Source organism: Colobus angolensis, unplaced genomic scaffold, assembly GCF_000951035.1.
Source record: "Colobus angolensis palliatus isolate OR3802 unplaced genomic scaffold, Cang.pa_1.0 Scaffold249, whole genome shotgun sequence".
Taxonomy (NCBI): domain Eukaryota; kingdom Metazoa; phylum Chordata; class Mammalia; order Primates; family Cercopithecidae; genus Colobus; species Colobus angolensis.
Genome location: NW_012115699.1, coordinates 3094072 through 3112232, shown reverse-complemented (window position 1 = coordinate 3112232; position 18161 = coordinate 3094072). Strand labels below are relative to the sequence as shown.

Here is an 18161-nt window from a genome sequence, read left to right as displayed (position 1 = left end):
GCAGAATTTCACTCATCTCTCTTTCAAGAAATGTTTTTGGATACCTGTGGAAGAGCTAACAGTACTTTCTCACAAAATAGTTCATCAGTTGCAGCTACATTTCTTCCATCATTGTGACATCATCCACGTGTCTTCATACAAAGCCTTACCAGGCCATGGTGACGGTGCCTATGTTAGCAAGCTCAGGCTCTCAGAATGAAATACCACAGATGGGTTGGCTTAAACAACAGAAGCTTATTTATCACAGTCCTAGAGGCCAGAAGTCCAAGCTTAAGGTGATAGCAAGGAAGGCTTCATTCTGAGACCCCTTCTCTTGGCTAGTAGACAGTAGTCATCTCATCTGTGCTCACATGACCTTCCTTTGTACACATGGGAAAAGAGGAAAAGGGAGAAAAATAACTCTCTAGCATCTCATCTTGTTAAGGGCACTAATACTTTTGGATCAGTGTTCCAACTTTATGACCTCATTTAGCCTTAGTTACTACCTTAGAGGCCCTATCTCCAAATATAGCCATACTGAGGGTTAGGACACATAATATTCTGCTCCTCTTCCCCCAAATTTTATGTTCTGTTTGCATGCAAAATAAATTTATTTCATCCAAGCATCCCCCCAAAACATTAACGTTTTCCCTGTATAAACTCTAAACTCTCAAATAATATCACTTACAGCAGATATAGGTGAAAATGGAAGTATATAGTTCATCCTGAGGCAAAATTCCTCTCTAGCTGTGAACTGAGAAACTAGACAAATTATGTGCTTCCAAAGCATCATCCTGTGACATGCGTAGAATAGATGATCTATTCTAAAAGAGAGAAAGGAAAGAAAGTTGTGAGGGGTCCCAAAAAAATTTCCACTACAATGCCAACTCCATTAGATATTAAGGCTCAAAAATAATCTTTTTTGGCTCAATTCCCCACTTTCCAGGCCTATGTGGGTGGTGGTCCATTTTCTGGACCAACTTGGGTGGTGACTCCACATCCATGACTTTAGGTCGATGTCTTTAGGTGGCAGCTCCACTTCCACAATTTTCCAGGCAGGCAGCAAGAGCCTGTCATGTTGACATCAAGGAGGAATCAGCCTTTTGCCCTGAACCTGTGGTGGGAGGGGTGGCCCAGATGATCTCTGAAGAATCTTCAGGTTATCCTTCCCTTTTCTTCCCTTTTCTTAGGGGAAAACTTACATTGGCAGCTGGATAGCTCTGTAGTCCTCTCCTGGTGGGATCCCAGAAGTTCAGCAGTCTTTCTTCATTCTTTCCCACTTTCTCTGTCTCCCTTAGTTCCAGCTGGCAGTGTTTCAGTTTATATAATTCTTTTTACTTTTTTTTTTTTGTAATTTATTTTTATTTTTTTCAGACGGAGTCGTGCTGTGTCACCCAGGCTGGAGTGCAGTGGTGCTATCTGGGATCACTGCAAGCTCTGCCTCCCGGGTTCACACCATTCTCCTGCCTCAGCCTCCCGAGTAGCTGGGACTACAGGCACCCGCCACCATGCCCAGCTAATTTTTTTGTCTTTTTAGTAGAGATGGGGTTTCACCATATTAGCCAGGATGGTCTCAATCTCCTAACCTCATGATCCGCCCTCCTCGGCCTCCCAAAGTGCTGGGATTACAGACGTGAGCCAGCGCGCTGGGCCTCAGTTTATATAATTCTATAATCACTTTATCAAGTAATGGTCCAGTCACAGCTCTATTGTTCTCTTTAGAACATGCTTTCTCTTTCTATTCTTTTTTTTTTTCCAATATGCATGGGCTGAGAATTCTCCAAATCTTTAAGTTCAGGTTTCTTTCTGATTAATAATGTCTTGTTCAATTCATCTCTTGTCTCTCATTGTTTTACTGTAGGCGGTCAGGAGAATCCAGAATGCACCTGCAATATTTTGCTTAGAAATCTCGTTAGTTAAATATCCAGTTTCATCATTAACAATTTTTTCTTCCTCTAAACACTACAACACATTCATCTGAGTTCTTTTTACAAAGACTCCGGTGACCAATAATCTGCTCCTAACTTCTGAGACCTCACCAGAATGAGCTTTATCATCCATACCTCTACCACTATTCTGTTTATGATTGTTTATATAGTCCCCAAAAAGAATATATATATATAGTGGGTAGAAGCAAGGGGTGTTTCTAAACATGCTCTAACCCTCTTCTTTATTTGTGATTCCTCACCAGAATTAACTTTAACATCTTCCATATTTCTACCAACAAACTCTTCACAACAACCTAGTACTTTTCTAGTATGGACCTCAAAACTCTTCTGGCCTCTACCCATGACCCAGATCCAAAACCATGCCTACATTTTGAGTTTTTCTTGGAGAAGCACTCCACTTCACAGTACCAAAATCTCTATTCATATGTTTGGATCGTCCTAACTCGTCTGCATAGGCTAGGTGGCTTAAACAACATACATTTTCTTCTTATAGTTCTGGAAGCCAAAAGTCCAAGATTAAGGTGCTATCAAGGTAGGTTTTATCCTGAGGACTCTTCTCTTACATTGTGGGTGGCCACAGACTGTGTGCTCACATGATTGTTTTTGTGCAAGTACAGAGAGAGAGAGCTCTCTGTTATTTCTTTTCATGAAGACACTAATTCTAGCAGATCAGGAGTCCACTCTTGTGACCTCATTTAACTCTAATTACTTCCTTAGAGGCCCCATTGCCAAATACAGCCACATTTGGGGTGAAGGCTTTAAAAAATGAATTTGGAAAAGACACAAGTATTCAGTCCACAGTGCAAAGAGTGTTATGACACTAACTGAACAAAGGGTATGAGAGCCCTGGTTTTCATCCCGGAATAGGGGAGAATAAACTCCCTAGCATATGTATGCCACCTTTAGTGTTCAGTGTGTCACAGAATCTTTTATAAACCTTTTCATCGCTTCCTACCTCCCCAATCCTAGGTGATAGGCAGGAAGAGAATGCCATTCTATCGTCTGTTTTGTCTCCTCAATCTTCCTAGACTCTGCTTGGACAACCAGTTAGTTCTCTCTTTTCCATCAGTCATATTACATAAACTCTACCCATCAAGGGGATAAAAGTGAAAATACACTAGTAGCTTGTTGATGTTATGTTATTTAAACACAAGCTTCCTATTTCACATGACATAAACTCTATTTTTTAAAATGCTATGTAATTTACAGCTTTCATTAAAGAGTTGTACGCTGGTGTGTAGAGCCATGTTCCCACCATGTTGCCCGGGCTGGTCTCAAATTCCTGACCTCAAGCAATCCTCCCACCTGGGCCTCCCAAAGTGCTAGCACTTCAGGCATTAGCCGCCACACCTGGCCTACTTAATTAGTCTAAATCAATGAGTTTTGCTGCATGATGAGTTTAAACAATCATGGAGACTTTACATGTTTTCAGAATGATAAATGCAAATTATCTGCTGTCCTGACAAAAGGCACTTTGAGTTTCCATATGGAAGCCACATAAAATTAAATCATAATACACAGTAGAGGAAGCTGCACGCCTTCATTGAAGTAGTTTGGGGTGAAGGGTAGTTAGTAATGAAATCAGAGTTTGAGAGGTGAGGGTAGAATTTTTGGTAGGAAAAGCAGAAAAAAGATTAGGGCAGAGAAAAACAAAAATAATATTATAGAAATGGTGTGGAGGAGATCTAGATGCCCAGAAGAGGTTATATTCTGGGTAATGGCCAAGAGAAATAATGAAGTGCAGCGTAATGAATTTATTTAACTCCCCAGGAGTATGTCAAACAATCTAGATATTCAATTTAGCTTCATTCTGAAATAGGAGCTAATGGAAGTAGTCTGTAAAGGTAATGCTCTGTAGCAATGGGGAAGTGCAAGCATGTGACCATGCGGGTACATGCTGGAGCATGGTATAACAGTTAGAGCCAAGTAAATAAGCCCTGTGATCTTTGGCATGGGTAGCAGCTGTAGTTGGGGGTGGGTGAGTGGATGATTTGAGAACAGCTTTTGCAAGCTATTCTCTGTAGTCTCACACATACAAATCATCTCCTCCTATGATTTACTACTACAAATGGTGAATTTCATGAACTGTGTGTCAATGGTTATTATTTCCAGTGTCAGAGGACATCCTTTCTTAGTCCTCCAACATATTAATATTTGAGCATCAGGTTGCTTTAAAGCAGAGATAAATTTAATGGTCCTCCCCTAAGTTTCTGCTTGTCGTTATTGCTTATTTGCTAACATTTTGAGGTTTTAATTCCTTTTCTTTTCCTTTAAATTTATCACTTGATGGAAATAATTGGGTGGTTTGAATACTTTTCAAGAGTGAGAAATCTTATTAGCTTTTAAGTAGATAAAAATACCCTTTCTTCCCTATAGTGCAGAGTGGAATGGGCTATTACTACCATCTCAGTAAATTAAATTACTTAAAAAAAATAAAAGAAATAGATTGTGAAAGTGTTTAGCTAAAGGAGTTCTCCAGCTGACTGAACATTTATGGGCACTCTGCCATCAATGCAAGGTAAATTCACCTACAAGTAGCTATTTAGAAAACATGTGTATAATGATGGCTGTTAAACTTACCCAACTGAATTATACCTAACTTTAGACAAAAGAATGGAATATATACATAACCAAATTGATGGTGACTAAGAGGATGGCAGTTTAATCACCAACAAGGATATAAATAGGGCCAAGTGAAGAGGCTCAAATTGGTGATACAGAATAATTAGTGGTAATGAGCTTAAGAAAAAAGAAAGTTTAGTTGGAGGCTCAAAAAACACAGGTGTACACCACATTTGGTGGTTTTTGATTGGGAAGCAGTCTGCTTAGTTTTGAGTCAAGCGATCTCCAGGCAGGCACAGGGAATTAGTTAAATCATACTGTGTACTCCCTGCTCGGCCTACATCTTCAGGCAAAAGCAACCTAAATGTAACATTAAGTGGTGTTGTCAACCTAGGTTGCACATTTGAATCACCAGGGATGCTTTTTAAACATAGCGTGGCCTGGGCCATACCCTAGAAATTTTGATTTAATTTATCTTGGATAGGGACCAGACATAAGTATTTTAAAAATCACTACAGATTTGTCAAAGTTGCAGCCAGGACTGAGAACCACTGCTCTAAAGGCACCTTGCATGACTGAAGAAATCTCAAATGGCTCCTCTTGGCTTCTGAATCAGGGGTGGCAGGGGTTGCTTTGTTTTCCCGCAGAGCTGAGAAAGCAACCAAATTCATGACCTGTCCTTACACACCCTAGGCCTATGGTTAGTTTTCACTGCTCATTAGAAGGTAGAGATGATTATTTTGCAAAAGACTAAGTCACAGTTGGGCTGGGAGGTGAGGATAAAGGCTAAAGTGATCAAGGGTGTTCCATTCTATACAAGGGCAAGTTGTGAGTGTGTTGGATAAACCAAGATTTGACAATGAGTAGCTTTTTGAGATGTACAACCTGGGTAGTAGGCTGTTTATCGTACATATGTGGCCAGCTACCAGGGCAGCAGTAGCAGAAGTGCTGTCTGTATATGGAAGCTACACATAGCACCAGTCTGTCTCTTGCTGACTTCATAAGCACCCATTCTTTGGCTCAGAAACCATCTGACAGTCATCTCCTCCCTCTTCTTTCCTTCCTTGCCACTTTTCACGCATCTCCAGTATGGCATTTCACCACAAATGAAGTTACGTTACAAAAATCTGCTTACATTTGTATTCCATATTAGACTACAGGTTCCTTAAGGTTATAGACAGCTTTAGTCATTCTAATATCTTTAGCTTTCATCACAATGCCAGGTATGCAAATATTTGTAGACTGAAAATGGTGGCCTGTGATTCTAGATTTCCTGTTTTAATATGAAAGTAAGAATGGGTGGGAGATAGTAGAGAAAGGAAAAGGAAAGGGAGACGCTCACAACTTTAGAGGCAAACTTCTTCCAAATACAACTCAATTCTCTAATAAATATCTCTCAAATGTATACATTCTTATAACATATATTTATTGAAGCATTCTACACACAGCAGCAAACTTGTCATAAAAGTTCTCTGACATCGTGGAGCTTACGTTCGGGTAAATTATTAGCAAAGGAGAAACATAAACAGAATTAAGAATATTTAACTTTTTTAAAAATGCTATGAATAAAATAAACAAGGAATTGAAACAGGAAATGGTTTACATATGTGAATCAGGGTGGGGTGACATTTTAAACAGGTGGTTAGAGAAGGCCCCTCCAGAAGCATGACATTTACACTGAAACTCAAGCCCACTACAAAAAATATGAGGGGGAAGAAGGAGATCCCAGGCAAAGAGAATAGTGAATACAAAAGTCCAAGTACAGGAGGAAAAGGCTTGGGGAAATTGAGAAATAAAACGAAGGCTTATTTTTAACTTCTACACACACACACACACGCATACACACATACATAAAATAAGTGGAAGAAAAACATTGTTTATGATTAGATAACTCGTGAACCTGACCCCTTTTACAAAATGACCAAAGTTCTCCCAGGCCTTGAGTTATAAGCCATCATACACCCAGGGGCAGATTTGCTGGCTTAAGAGTGTCTCTGTAAGATCGTCTCTAAAAGGTCAGTGGGCTTTTATCCTGCCAGATCATGTTTGATCAAAATGACCTGAATAGTGACTTCAGCACTCCCATCTGAAGGTTCAAGTCTGACTTCCAAGTACCAAGGTTACGTGAGTCCAGCTCATTGTCTGGGATGCACTGAGAGCTTTATTCTAGAGAAGAACTGGACCTTCACAGTGAAATCTGCAATGCCCGCCAGCTGGGAGTGCTTTTCTACCTCGGCTTTACTGATTTGTATTATGCAGTCTAAACCACAGGGAAGTGGAATTAGGTTTGTCTCATTCTGTCAGTTCTTAATAAACTCCGTGAGTACAGCACCCTTACTTTATTCTTCTTTATATACCCAGCTCCTAGCACGAGGCCTAACTCTCAGAAAATTGGCCCAGAAACTAAATGATTTTGGTTTTTTTAATGGTTAAAAACAAAAAAATCAAATGAAAATAAATATTTTTTAATGCATGAACATTAAATGAAATCCCAAGTCAGTGTTTGTAAAGTTTTATGGAAACAGTCATATTCATTCATTTACGTTTTGTCCAAGCCTGTTCTCTCATGATAAAGGCAGACTTGAGTGGTTGTTACAGACTGCAGTAGTTATAATAGAGACTGTATGGGTTGCAAGTCTAAAATGTTTACTATTGACCCTTTATAGAAAAAGTTTGCCAACCTCTGTGATAAATATTTACCATGTGAATAATGAAATGAATACATAAATAAATGAACAATTATGACAAATTCACTTTCATATAATTACTCCTTAATAGTATACACTCTATGGCAGAGATCCAGGTATGAACCTAGACCTTTACACATTTTATTTAAAATATGAGACAGTATTATTTGTGAATCATTTTGCCATGCTCTTCCAAAATATATTCAATCAGAATAAAAATTTTAATTGCATGTTCTAAATGGGCTTCTCCCATTTTTGTAATTAAAAATACATCTCAATGCCTCTTTTCATGAGGACCAGACAGTCTTCCAAGAAATTATATTTGCATGGTAATCATTTCACTGTATCAAGCATGTATATGTCCTCTGCAGTTTTCTTCCTTCTGTGTCTGTCTGTAGGTTCTAAACTTTTACCATGGGATATGCAATTCTGCTTTACAGAGGTACATGATAGAAAGAAATTCAGTCACCTCCCTGACATGTGAATTTCATTTCACGTTTACATTTGTTAACTGATTTCCTAGGTTTTACTGAATGCCCACTACACTGTCATATTGGAGGCATTAGGGGGGTCATGAAGTGAGTATATCTTCAAAATCTGCAAAAGGGAAGCAAATCAGTTGCATTCAGCTCAGGCAAGATGCATGTCGTTACGTAAAACAAGTTAAGGGCACTAGAAATGGTTTAATACAGATCCAGATAGAAGACTACACAAATTCATATGAAAATTGAAATAGGCTACTCTGAATATTAGAGAAACTGCAAGTGAACTTGAATGGAAAACTCTGTAATGCTGATTACACCTTCTTAGTACTGGCATTCCTGCTTTCATTTCCTTTTTCAAATTGCTGAGAAGGGATTAAAACAAACATATCTGAAATTTATCCTGTTGTGTAGGCTGATAGGATTTGTTTCTGTTTGTTTACTTTTGTATGGTTTTAATTTTCCTGGAGGGAATTTGGGTCCAAGTAATAATCACTGTTTTCCGATTTAGGAGAAACTTGTCTTCTGTACATCATTAAAACTTCTATAATTATTTTTTTCACAGAGGAGAAAGTTATGTGATTGGAAATTCTATCATTTCTATTTTGTATTAAGTACTTTGGAGGCAAATTTATGTAGATTCACTTAAACAGGGTGTTTGCTTACAATGCACTATTGGGGAGACTTTACTCTTTCTAATTTAGGGGCTGGAGCTACAGAAGGAAAGCCTTTAGAAATTCATACCAGCTAATTAATCCAGCTCATTAGCCTAAAACCTCACTGAATGCTGAGAGTGCTGCTAATGTAATAAGCTTCTCAGTTAATGGAGTCAAAGCTAACTTCAAAGATGGCTAGTACCTCATTCATTAACTTGATCAACTCTCTGGGCACCTCATAGACAACAAATCCTGGTAGGAGAGCAATAAAGATGGAAGTGGATGTTTTGTTCTCTTATCCCTTGACTGACTTAAAAGTTAAAATTTGGATAACTGTTGAGTGCACAAATAGTACACATTCCCACCTCTACATAACAACAGGACAAGACAAACAAATGCCATGGAGAAATTTTTGTCAAAATGAAAGTTTGAAATTGTCCCAATACTCCAATCAGTATAAAAAGCCAACATCTAGTGTGTTGAGTATTATGCATTTTACACGCTCAATCTACTATACACATTTTAGCCCATAAGAAAAGAAATGGAAATGAGGCATCAATTTGCACCATTATTTTCTTGTTTTCCTTTTAAGATTTTCTAAAATAAATGTCAATAAATTTAATGAATTATTCCATAAATTAAGTAGATTATTTTTAGATTTATTATTTATTCCATCTTCAAAGCAAAATAAAAAAGGGCAAGATTATTGTTCTTTCACTCAACAAATATGTGAAAATCTACTAGGTATCTAAGCAATGTTTTAGATGAGGGAGTTCAATGAGAATACCTTTTAAATTGTTTCTATTTTCATTCATTTTTAGTAAATCTTGCCTTCATCATCTTCTTTCAAATTCATGAATTTTTCTTATTTCTGGAGATTTTTCACTATTATGGCTTCCCTTTAGGGAGGGAAGTTTTTGTGTTTATCAACTATTAGGAGCTCAGACTTTGCATGGGCCTCTATTTAAAGAGAGGTTTGGTTTGATTTATGAACCAGTTGACTATGACACTGGAGAAAGAAAAATTGCTACTGGTAAAGGCAGATGAACAACAAGAAATAAAACAGTAGGGAGAGAGATTTTGTTTTAGGAAGTCACTTGAAGAATTACCCTCTTCTTTAAATATGATGATAGAATAATTAAACTGTTTTAAATATTTCAAAGAGGTTTATTCTAATCCAATATGAGTGAGCACAGCCCGGAGAAGAGATAAACCCAAGAAGCCTTTAGTAAGTGGTCGCTAGGCAGTCAGAATGCAACTCTTTTTTATAAAATTTAGGGAAGCAAACATTACAGGCAAACTCATGAATCAATACATGGAGGTCATTCATTGGTTTGCCCAAAAAGGCAGAATATACTGAAGCCAGGGCTTATAGGTCATAGGTGGGTTCAGAGATTCTTTAATTTGCAATTGATTAAAGGAATAAAGCTATGTCTAAAAACATGACGTTCATAAAAGTGAATGTTTAAGTTAAGATAAAGAAGTCTACCAATTATCATGTGATACCGTGCAAGAGTCAGGCTGTGAGAGCAAACCACAACATACTGGGTCAAAATGATCTGTAGGGGTGCATGACTTAATTCTTGCTTGGCATGGCCTTAGGTCTTGCCTATAATTTGGTATCTTATTGCCACAAAGCATCTGTTCTTTCAATCTTATAGCTATTTTAACATTAATGTTGGTCAATTGTGTTTAAACTGCCCCAGGGGGCTGGGCGCGGTGGCTCAAGCCTGTAATCCCAGCACTTTGGGAGGCCGAGACGGGCGGATCACGAGGTCAGGAGATCGAGACCATCCTGGCTAACACGGTGAAACCCCGTCTCTACTAAAAAATAAAAAAAAATTAGCCGGGCGAGGTGGCGGGCGCCTGTAGTCCCAGCTACTCGGGAGGCTGAGGCAGGAGAATGGCGTAAACCCGGGAGGCGGAGCTTGCAGTGAGCTGAGATCCGGCCACTGCACTCCAGCCTGGGCGACAGAGCGGGACTCCGTCTCAAAAAAAAATAAAAAATAAAAAAATAAAAAATAAACTGGCCCAGGGAGTGGGTATAATGAGGCATGTCTGACCTCCTGTTTTTCCATGGCCAGGAACCCAGTTTTTTTCGAGGTCCCCTGGGCCAAAAGAGGGTCTGTTCAGTCCGTTTGGGGGGCTTAGTTTAATTCTAGTTTACAAACAGAATGTGAGTTTCCTGGTTCAGATATGCCCTTGCTTTCTTTAGTATTCTACACCGTGAACCCTGTGAGTAAGGCCAAGGCTCCTTTTCTTCCTATAACTCCAATGCTCTCCCTCATTTTACACAGGTTCAGGGAACTGCTCAAAACTCTGCATTTTTCTACTTTTTTACCAGACCTGGATATACCATGCCAGTGACAGATTCATTGTTTTGCAAATAATTTTTCTCCAGTTTTTTTCTATAGCTGCATCGAACGATACACTAGTGCATTTTTCGTTTAATATATTGTCCTCTCTGTCTTGCAGAACTTTCTAAGAGTTTTGGTTTGGTGATGAAAAAAGAAACACAAAAAAACTAAAAACACTTCATTTTACAAAACTAATTGGAATGGGAAATTGGAGTTAGTAATCACAGTTCAGGACTCAAATTTCCATCTTAATACAGAACAGTTAACTTTTGAACTTAAGGTACTTTCTCAAAATAGTGTTGTAAAATAAGTTTTCTAGTCATCAGAATAATCAATTTTTAATTGTATGGGAGCTGTCTTATCTTTGCAAAACTTCCTCCCCATGACCAGAACTGAGAAGTTACTTCGACTTAATCTATATAAATATTGAACATGGTAAGTATAGTAAAATGGTTCAGAGATAGACTACTAAGATAAAATAATCGAGATTTTTCATATATTTATGAACGTGGTACCAGGGGCCACATAATATAGTCCCCTTTGGTAATGGAAGCTGTGCTTTTGGTTTTACTGCATAACAAACCACACCAAAACTGATTAGGTTACAACAGAAAACATATATTTGAGTCTGTGGAGGATGGCAATATGAGCTAGGCTTAGCTGAGCAATTCTGCTTATCCAGGGCCTTTTGCGGACTTTGCTATTGTGCTCATGTGCTTGTGATGAGCTCCCGTGAGTACTGCGGAGACTGGCTGATCTCAGATGCCAGTCACTCCACATAACCTCCATCCTCTGGCAAAATAACCCAAGCATATTCCCAGGGTAATGGCTAGATAGGTTAGGCTCCTGGAACTCAGAAAATGTCACCATCACTGTGTTATATCAGTCAAGAGAAGTTACGAGGCCAGCCTGTATTCTAGGCAAAGGAAAGTAGACACCTCACCTATTGGTGAGGGGTGCTAGAAATAACTGAAGCCATAATGTAATCTACCATGAGCAGAATACATAAAACTTGGGAGTTTTCACACTTACATGTCTGTCAGGTGTAGGAAGCCATTTGGCAGCCAGGATATGAAGAAAACATGCTGAAACTATCAGGCACGTTTGATCAACAGGACCCTGACAGAAGGAACCCTGATGACACTGTGTTCCTAGGTTCAGTTGTTCTAATACCCAGTGCTGTCTTTGCTCATCCTTTAGTTTAGCCATTATATCCTGTCTTGTATTCTGTGAGCCAATTAAATTTCTCTTTTGTCTAAGTTAAATGAGTTGAGGTTCTATCAGTTTAATAAAAGTTCTTGAAAAAATCCACTACCCAAACTTGTTTACATATACTTATTCCTTGTCCATTCTTGTCACATGCTAATATAGTCAGTAGAATAACAGCTAAGTCATATATTCATTTAGCTATGGATATTCATTTTAAAATTAATTTTACTTTCAATAAGTGAAGTGTCTATCTTCATTAAGCAATTCAACTGCATTGAATTCTTCATCTGGATTTATATGGTGGTTCTTTGTAAATGGCCTGAGTAGTTAGACACTATCCTTTAATTCTGAAAATTAGGGACCAAATGTCATTTAGAAAATTGAAAATCTCCTTTTTATGACTTCAATTGAAAGAACTCGTGCTGAAATGTGAACAATGTTCATGAAAAGTTAATAAATAAGACTAATGATAGACCGTGGTAATTTTAAAATGATTCAACTCTTAAACAACTTACAACTAATGCTACTACCTTTGAGAAAAGAGGGTCACAATATTGGAATTGCATGCTCATAGCAAAACTGAACTTCAAAAGCCTTTCATGATCATATATATCAAGAGTCCATTTCACATTGTTCTCACGTTTACTACACAGACACGTTCATTTCTCACTTTAAATATAATGATGATAGATGTAGAATTATGGGATCTGAATCAATTTTCAGATTGTGAAACTCCACATAGTCCTCTATAATTATCCTGCCTCCCAACATTGAAAAATACGCTCTCTCCCTGACTTCCCTTTTTGAATCATTAACACTATGAACCCGTATAATTGAAAAAAATGTGTCACTTTTAACTTTCTTCACTGTATTTGAAGAAAAAAATACTCTGACCAAATGAGAAATGAAGTTTTTGGAAAACCAGGACATACACAAAAGTTTCTAAGCTTCTTAGCACAGAAAATAGGACTGAAGGGCTTGTTAATGAGCCAATCTGTGAGCCATCATGTGCTAGCATCTCTCTAAATGGAAACTGTAAGACAAAAGACATGTCACCTTTCAAGAAAGACACTGTCAGTGTTGAGTAAAACCAGAGTTTGACTATGTCCCTTCGGTGTATTCCTTCTTTTTTCAGTATCAGGGAATACTGTCAGCATTTTCTGAAATTTATAGAGGTCAATGAGTTGTCACTATTATCCCTATTTTCAGAGGAGTTACTTGAAACTCAAAAGGATTAAAGTGACTTATAATTAGTCATAATGGTTCCTCCCTTTCACAACCTACTTCAGATTTAAACTATCCCTGTATGAAAGAAAAATTTAATGTGATTTATGTTAAAGTGCTCATATACTTCAGAGTATCAAATGGCAGAATTTCAGGATAGAATATATTTCTCTATGTGTTTTTAAAATTCTATGCTCCACACCCATTATCTGTAAATAAAGTACAGCTTCCAATGCAGTCAATGAGCAGTCAAGTGTGCTAACGAGGACATCTTTAAATAGTGTTGTTCTGCTGTGCTACAGAGTGGAGCTCATCAGAGAGCTGATGGAACACAGAACCATTTGGAGAGGCTCTGAGAACACATTTACAAAAATACCAAATCTGAATTAAGCAAAACTTAAGGATACTTTGTTTTGACTACTGGAAAGGAAACAATGACACACACAGGGACCCAGGTGGTTAATGTACTGTACACTATTACTATAAAGTACAAGACCTCAGCCTCTAAGCTCCTCAGAACCCAGGAATTCAGTTGATTACATAGTGCCCTATAGAACAGACTTGAAGAGTAAAAGAGCAAACGTTTCAGATACTCTTGCAAAGCTTGCCAATGCACTTGGCTTTTGAATTCGTGCTATTGGTCTGTTGTGCAGGAGGGAAGTTTACAATGGTTTTTACTCTCCAAGAGGTTTTAAGCCTGTCTCAATTACAATAGAGAATATGACATGAGCCCCCCCCTTTTTTTGTGTGCTGTAAAAAAAAAAATAAAATTGTAATACCAAAACAAATTTTCTCAGTTCATAAATGGTGTAATATGTAAACCTAAAGCTTTGCAGTTAATGCAGATCCCTTGACTTTTAAGTCAACTTAATTCGAAGACAAATACCATGATTTATTAGCTATGAAATCATTCTCTCCCACTATAGTTTAAATTAAAAGGCTTTAAGTAAACATTGCAAATTCAACAGTGTTCACTTATGAGCTACTTATTTTCATCTGTAGATTCACCTGGTTGTGCCAAAAGATCCCTAAGGTCCTGGTTTCATCTGACATTCACTGTTCTGTACGTGTGTGTGAATTCAAGTATCTCCTCTTTGTGAAGACCATTTACAGTGCTACAAGATGGTGAACAAAACCACAACCCATGTTTAATGATCATGTTCATGTCTTTTAGTAATGTGGCTAATTTGCAGAAAATCAGTCATTTATTTAAGTGAAAGTGTAGAACAAATGTTCTATAATCAGTGAATGTTGTTTCCATTTGGAAATAATTTGCTGAATTTTTTATGTGATTTTCAAGTTATGCTACTTCACCCATTAACAAGAGAGTACAAATGGACTGTGTTACTTTTAGGAAGTCCTTTTTCAAAACATTCTCCCTGCTGAAATGTCAGCACAAAGTGTCTTCTTACATTTCGATGCTTTCTCGGAGTTTAAGTGACCCATGACACCAATCACACATATCTCCAGGAATCTGACACACTGAAAAATCCTATGAGATTTCCTAAAATAGATCCTGCTGACAAACATTTTACGTCTGAACCTGTACTGATTGAAAGAGGTCTCACTGATAAGAAATAATAAAAACAAAACAAAACAATCAATTTGGAGTGAGGTAGATTAGAGCTAACTTTTATTCAGTATCTAGTAATTCAGCCATGTCACTTTACAGTCTCTTCCTAGCTCTCTCTGTGAGCACAGAAATTAAGGTTCAACTTTTAAAACATCACTTTATCAATCATAACTCTGACCTAGTATGTATGTTTTGCAATTCTCCTTTTTAAAGAATAGAATGGTATATTCAAGATTTTATCAATAACTTTTTTGATGCGAAATGCTCTTGTTACTATTTCATAAAAGACTTCCTGAAAATAGTTTTTACCTTCCTTTAGAAGTAAAACAACAACAACAAATCAGAAACAAAGCATTACATATTAATTTAGTTTTCCAATTCATTGTGAAAAGCAGTGAATTATGTGAGTTAATAGAAGTAAATAATAAAAACAGAATTTAGGCTATTGTCAGTCACTGTAAAATAAATTGTAATCTGAATATGTGCTTTGATCAAGTATGTTTTCAAAAACATGTTCTACTGTGATTCCCAATTTTCAAAATTCAAAACGTGACCCAGTACACACATTGATGTTCCCACACGTAAATTTAAGACAAAACTCTTATGAACAACTTATCTTTACTCTATACTCTGATACTTTCTACCAGCTAATTTAATTTTTTAAATGCTTATTTGGATTCACAAAATTGATTTCATAACCTACTAATGAGTTGCAATCACCCATAGAAAACATTGCTTTAATCTAAGTTTAAAAACTGTGAGGAGATGACTTTCATCTTAATAAGCAGAGAGGTGTTAAAAACATAATTCTCATACAAATAGATAGTGAACTTGTGTCAAAGTTGTTTTAATCACATTAATAAAAATACCAGCAAGAAAATACTAGAGCTAGTTTTAAGAGCATTTGACGAACTTGCATAGTAAACAGAGGAATGACTTCTAAAAATAAGTTTGCTAAATTATATTTAAGACTGGTTAACTCCTTCCAGTATAGGGAGCCATAAGACCTCTGGTGGTTAACTCTAGTAAATTATAAAATCAAAACAACTTAATTTCCGCACTTTTAGATACAGAAGGATTCAAATATAGTCCAGTCAGGAGACTGACAAAATATCAGTTATTTTAAGAAAGAAATGTTAGAAAGAATGCTAACTGGATATAGAGTTATTAACTGACACAATATCAGTTATTTTAAGAAAGAATTTTTAGAAAGGATGCTAACTGGGTATAGAGTTATTAACCAAATTTATGCAAAGGCTAAGATATTGCCATGGTATCGCAGAAACAGCAATGTTAGGAAGTAGCTACCACCCCTACCGTCTTCGGGGCTGAGGCAACAAAAGGAAGATCATTAAGACTTAAAAGCTTGGAGGAGAGACTTTGTGGTGATAAACCTCAAACCTCTCTGGTGCTAGTGTTGGTGTCTCTGAGGAGGGCTTGATGAGATCAAATGTTGGATGTACTGCGAGTGTTGTACTGCAAGTGTTGGAAATACTACAAAGAGGCAGCACCTGCTGCTATGGGAATAAATTGATACAGCCAGAATGAAGACGTGCCATTACGATAAATTCCTGGAGCAGGGAGAAGCAAAAGAGGAAACCAACAATGGGAGCAATACCCTCTCCCTGCCAAGTCTTGCCATCTCCCTCCACTGGCAAAGGCTAATAGGAAACCACTAGTAAAACAGATATGTGGTTTGCAAAGTCCCAACCTCAGCATCCTAAAAGCAACCACAGAAGGGAAGTTAGAGATGAGAGTCAATAGTTTAAAACCTGCCACAATATCTAACCTTACAGGGCAATGGAGCCTTTGCACTTTTCTCATCTGTGGATTGTTCATCAAGAGTGTCAAATTGTATCTCGGAAGTATGAGAAATATTCTAACATGAGAGCAAGAAGTAAGCAAGTCTCATTTGCTTTTTTCTAAATTTGGAATACATTTATCTTTATCAGAAATGTGTGGCTTAATAAAAAGCTCCACCAAAATTCAAAATTATTATAACGGATATTTTCTGCTTTTTATATTAAAGGAATTTCTGCAGACCATTACTCAAGTCTATCATGCTAACATTAGACATACATTTGGCTTGTTACCTTGAAAACCAATAATAACGTTACATATTATGAACATAAAGATGTGCCTTCTCTCATGATTCCAGAGTTCTTTGGTCCAGTGTTGATATGTGACAAAGTGTTAGAATTAATATATGGGAAATTATGATTATTTTTTAAAACTAAATAAAAGTTACATATGATGATAGTAAAGATTTCAATTGTGTATAGATATCAAGTAAAAAGTTACATATATATTTATACATATAAATGAAAGTGTAAATATATTTATTTACACAAAATAGATCATACCATACATTCTTTTGCACCTTAATTTTTTTCTACTTAGTACCATATCTTGCCGTATTACAACAGATAGAGCCTCCCCTATATTGTTAAGATCTACATTCCAATATAGGATCTACATAATCAATTTTAAAATTCCTTGGGCATTTAGGTCGTTTCTAACTTTCTGCTATTGTAATGGCTAGCTAGCTAGCTAGAGCAATGAAAAGTTGGAAGATATTGTTTTATGTACAAAGTATATACACATAATATGCTGACAAAACAATGTTGAGTTAAATAGTAATCATGATTTTGTTAATGTTTATTTGTAATTGAATCTGTAGCTGATGACTTGAAACAGCATGAAAGAGAACAAAAATACAATCTGATGAGTATTGTCCTATCTTTCCAAAGCAATTTTATAATCAACCAATCTTTCTATTCCTCATATCTAGATGCCACACCACGTGAAGCCCTTGCCATATTACAGCTATGACCAACCTGTGATGGGGTACTGCCAGGCCCACCAGCCACTCCATGTCACCAAGGGCTATGAGACAGTGTCTCCAGAGCAGGACGAAAGCACCGGCCTGGAGCTAGGGCGAGACCACAGCTTCATCGCGACCATCGCCAGGTCGGCAGCACCGGCCATCTACCTTGAGAGAATTGCAAACTAACTCTGAAGCCAACTCCTCAATGGGGAGCTCCATGGGGGGAGGGAGGGCCTTCATCTTAAAGGAGAATGGGTGTCCACAATCGTGCAATCGAGCAAGCTCATCGTTCCTGTTGAAACATTTATGGCATAGAGAAAAGAAAAAGAAAAAACAAACAAAACTGCTTCAAGAAGGCAGCGAATGCGCCTGCAGCATTACCGGGAGGACTGCAGAACTTTCTTTGCTTTAAAACATAAAACAAACAAACAAAAAAATGCTCCCGGATGTAAATAGTAAGAGTGTCAAGTTCTTATAAAAATAGATTTCACCCTAGCTACATATAGGTTTGTTTGTATATTTGATTTTTCTACACTGCATGGTTCCTGGGCTGGAGAACCACAGGGGAGCAAATAAACAGGGGTGGGTGGGAAGCTAGGGAAACAACAGTTTTCCTCTTTAGGTGTGTGTAACTCTCACAGATTTTATTTAAATTG

General features: G+C 37.4%; 1 protein-coding gene across 2 annotated transcripts in view; it reads left to right on the top strand.

Moving 5' to 3' along the window:
* The window catches only part of LRRTM4 (leucine rich repeat transmembrane neuronal 4), a 768419-nt gene extending 750593 nt beyond the window's left edge, over positions 1–17826 (top strand). For both annotated transcript variants that reach the window (XM_011946123.1, XM_011946124.1), the window contains exon 4: positions 17470–17826. In XM_011946123.1, coding sequence (XP_011801513.1) covers positions 17470–17691 — 222 coding nt within the window. In that variant the 3' untranslated portion in view covers positions 17692–17826. The remainder of the gene's footprint in view (positions 1–17469) is intronic.
* Positions 17827–18161: the final 335 nt, after the last annotated feature.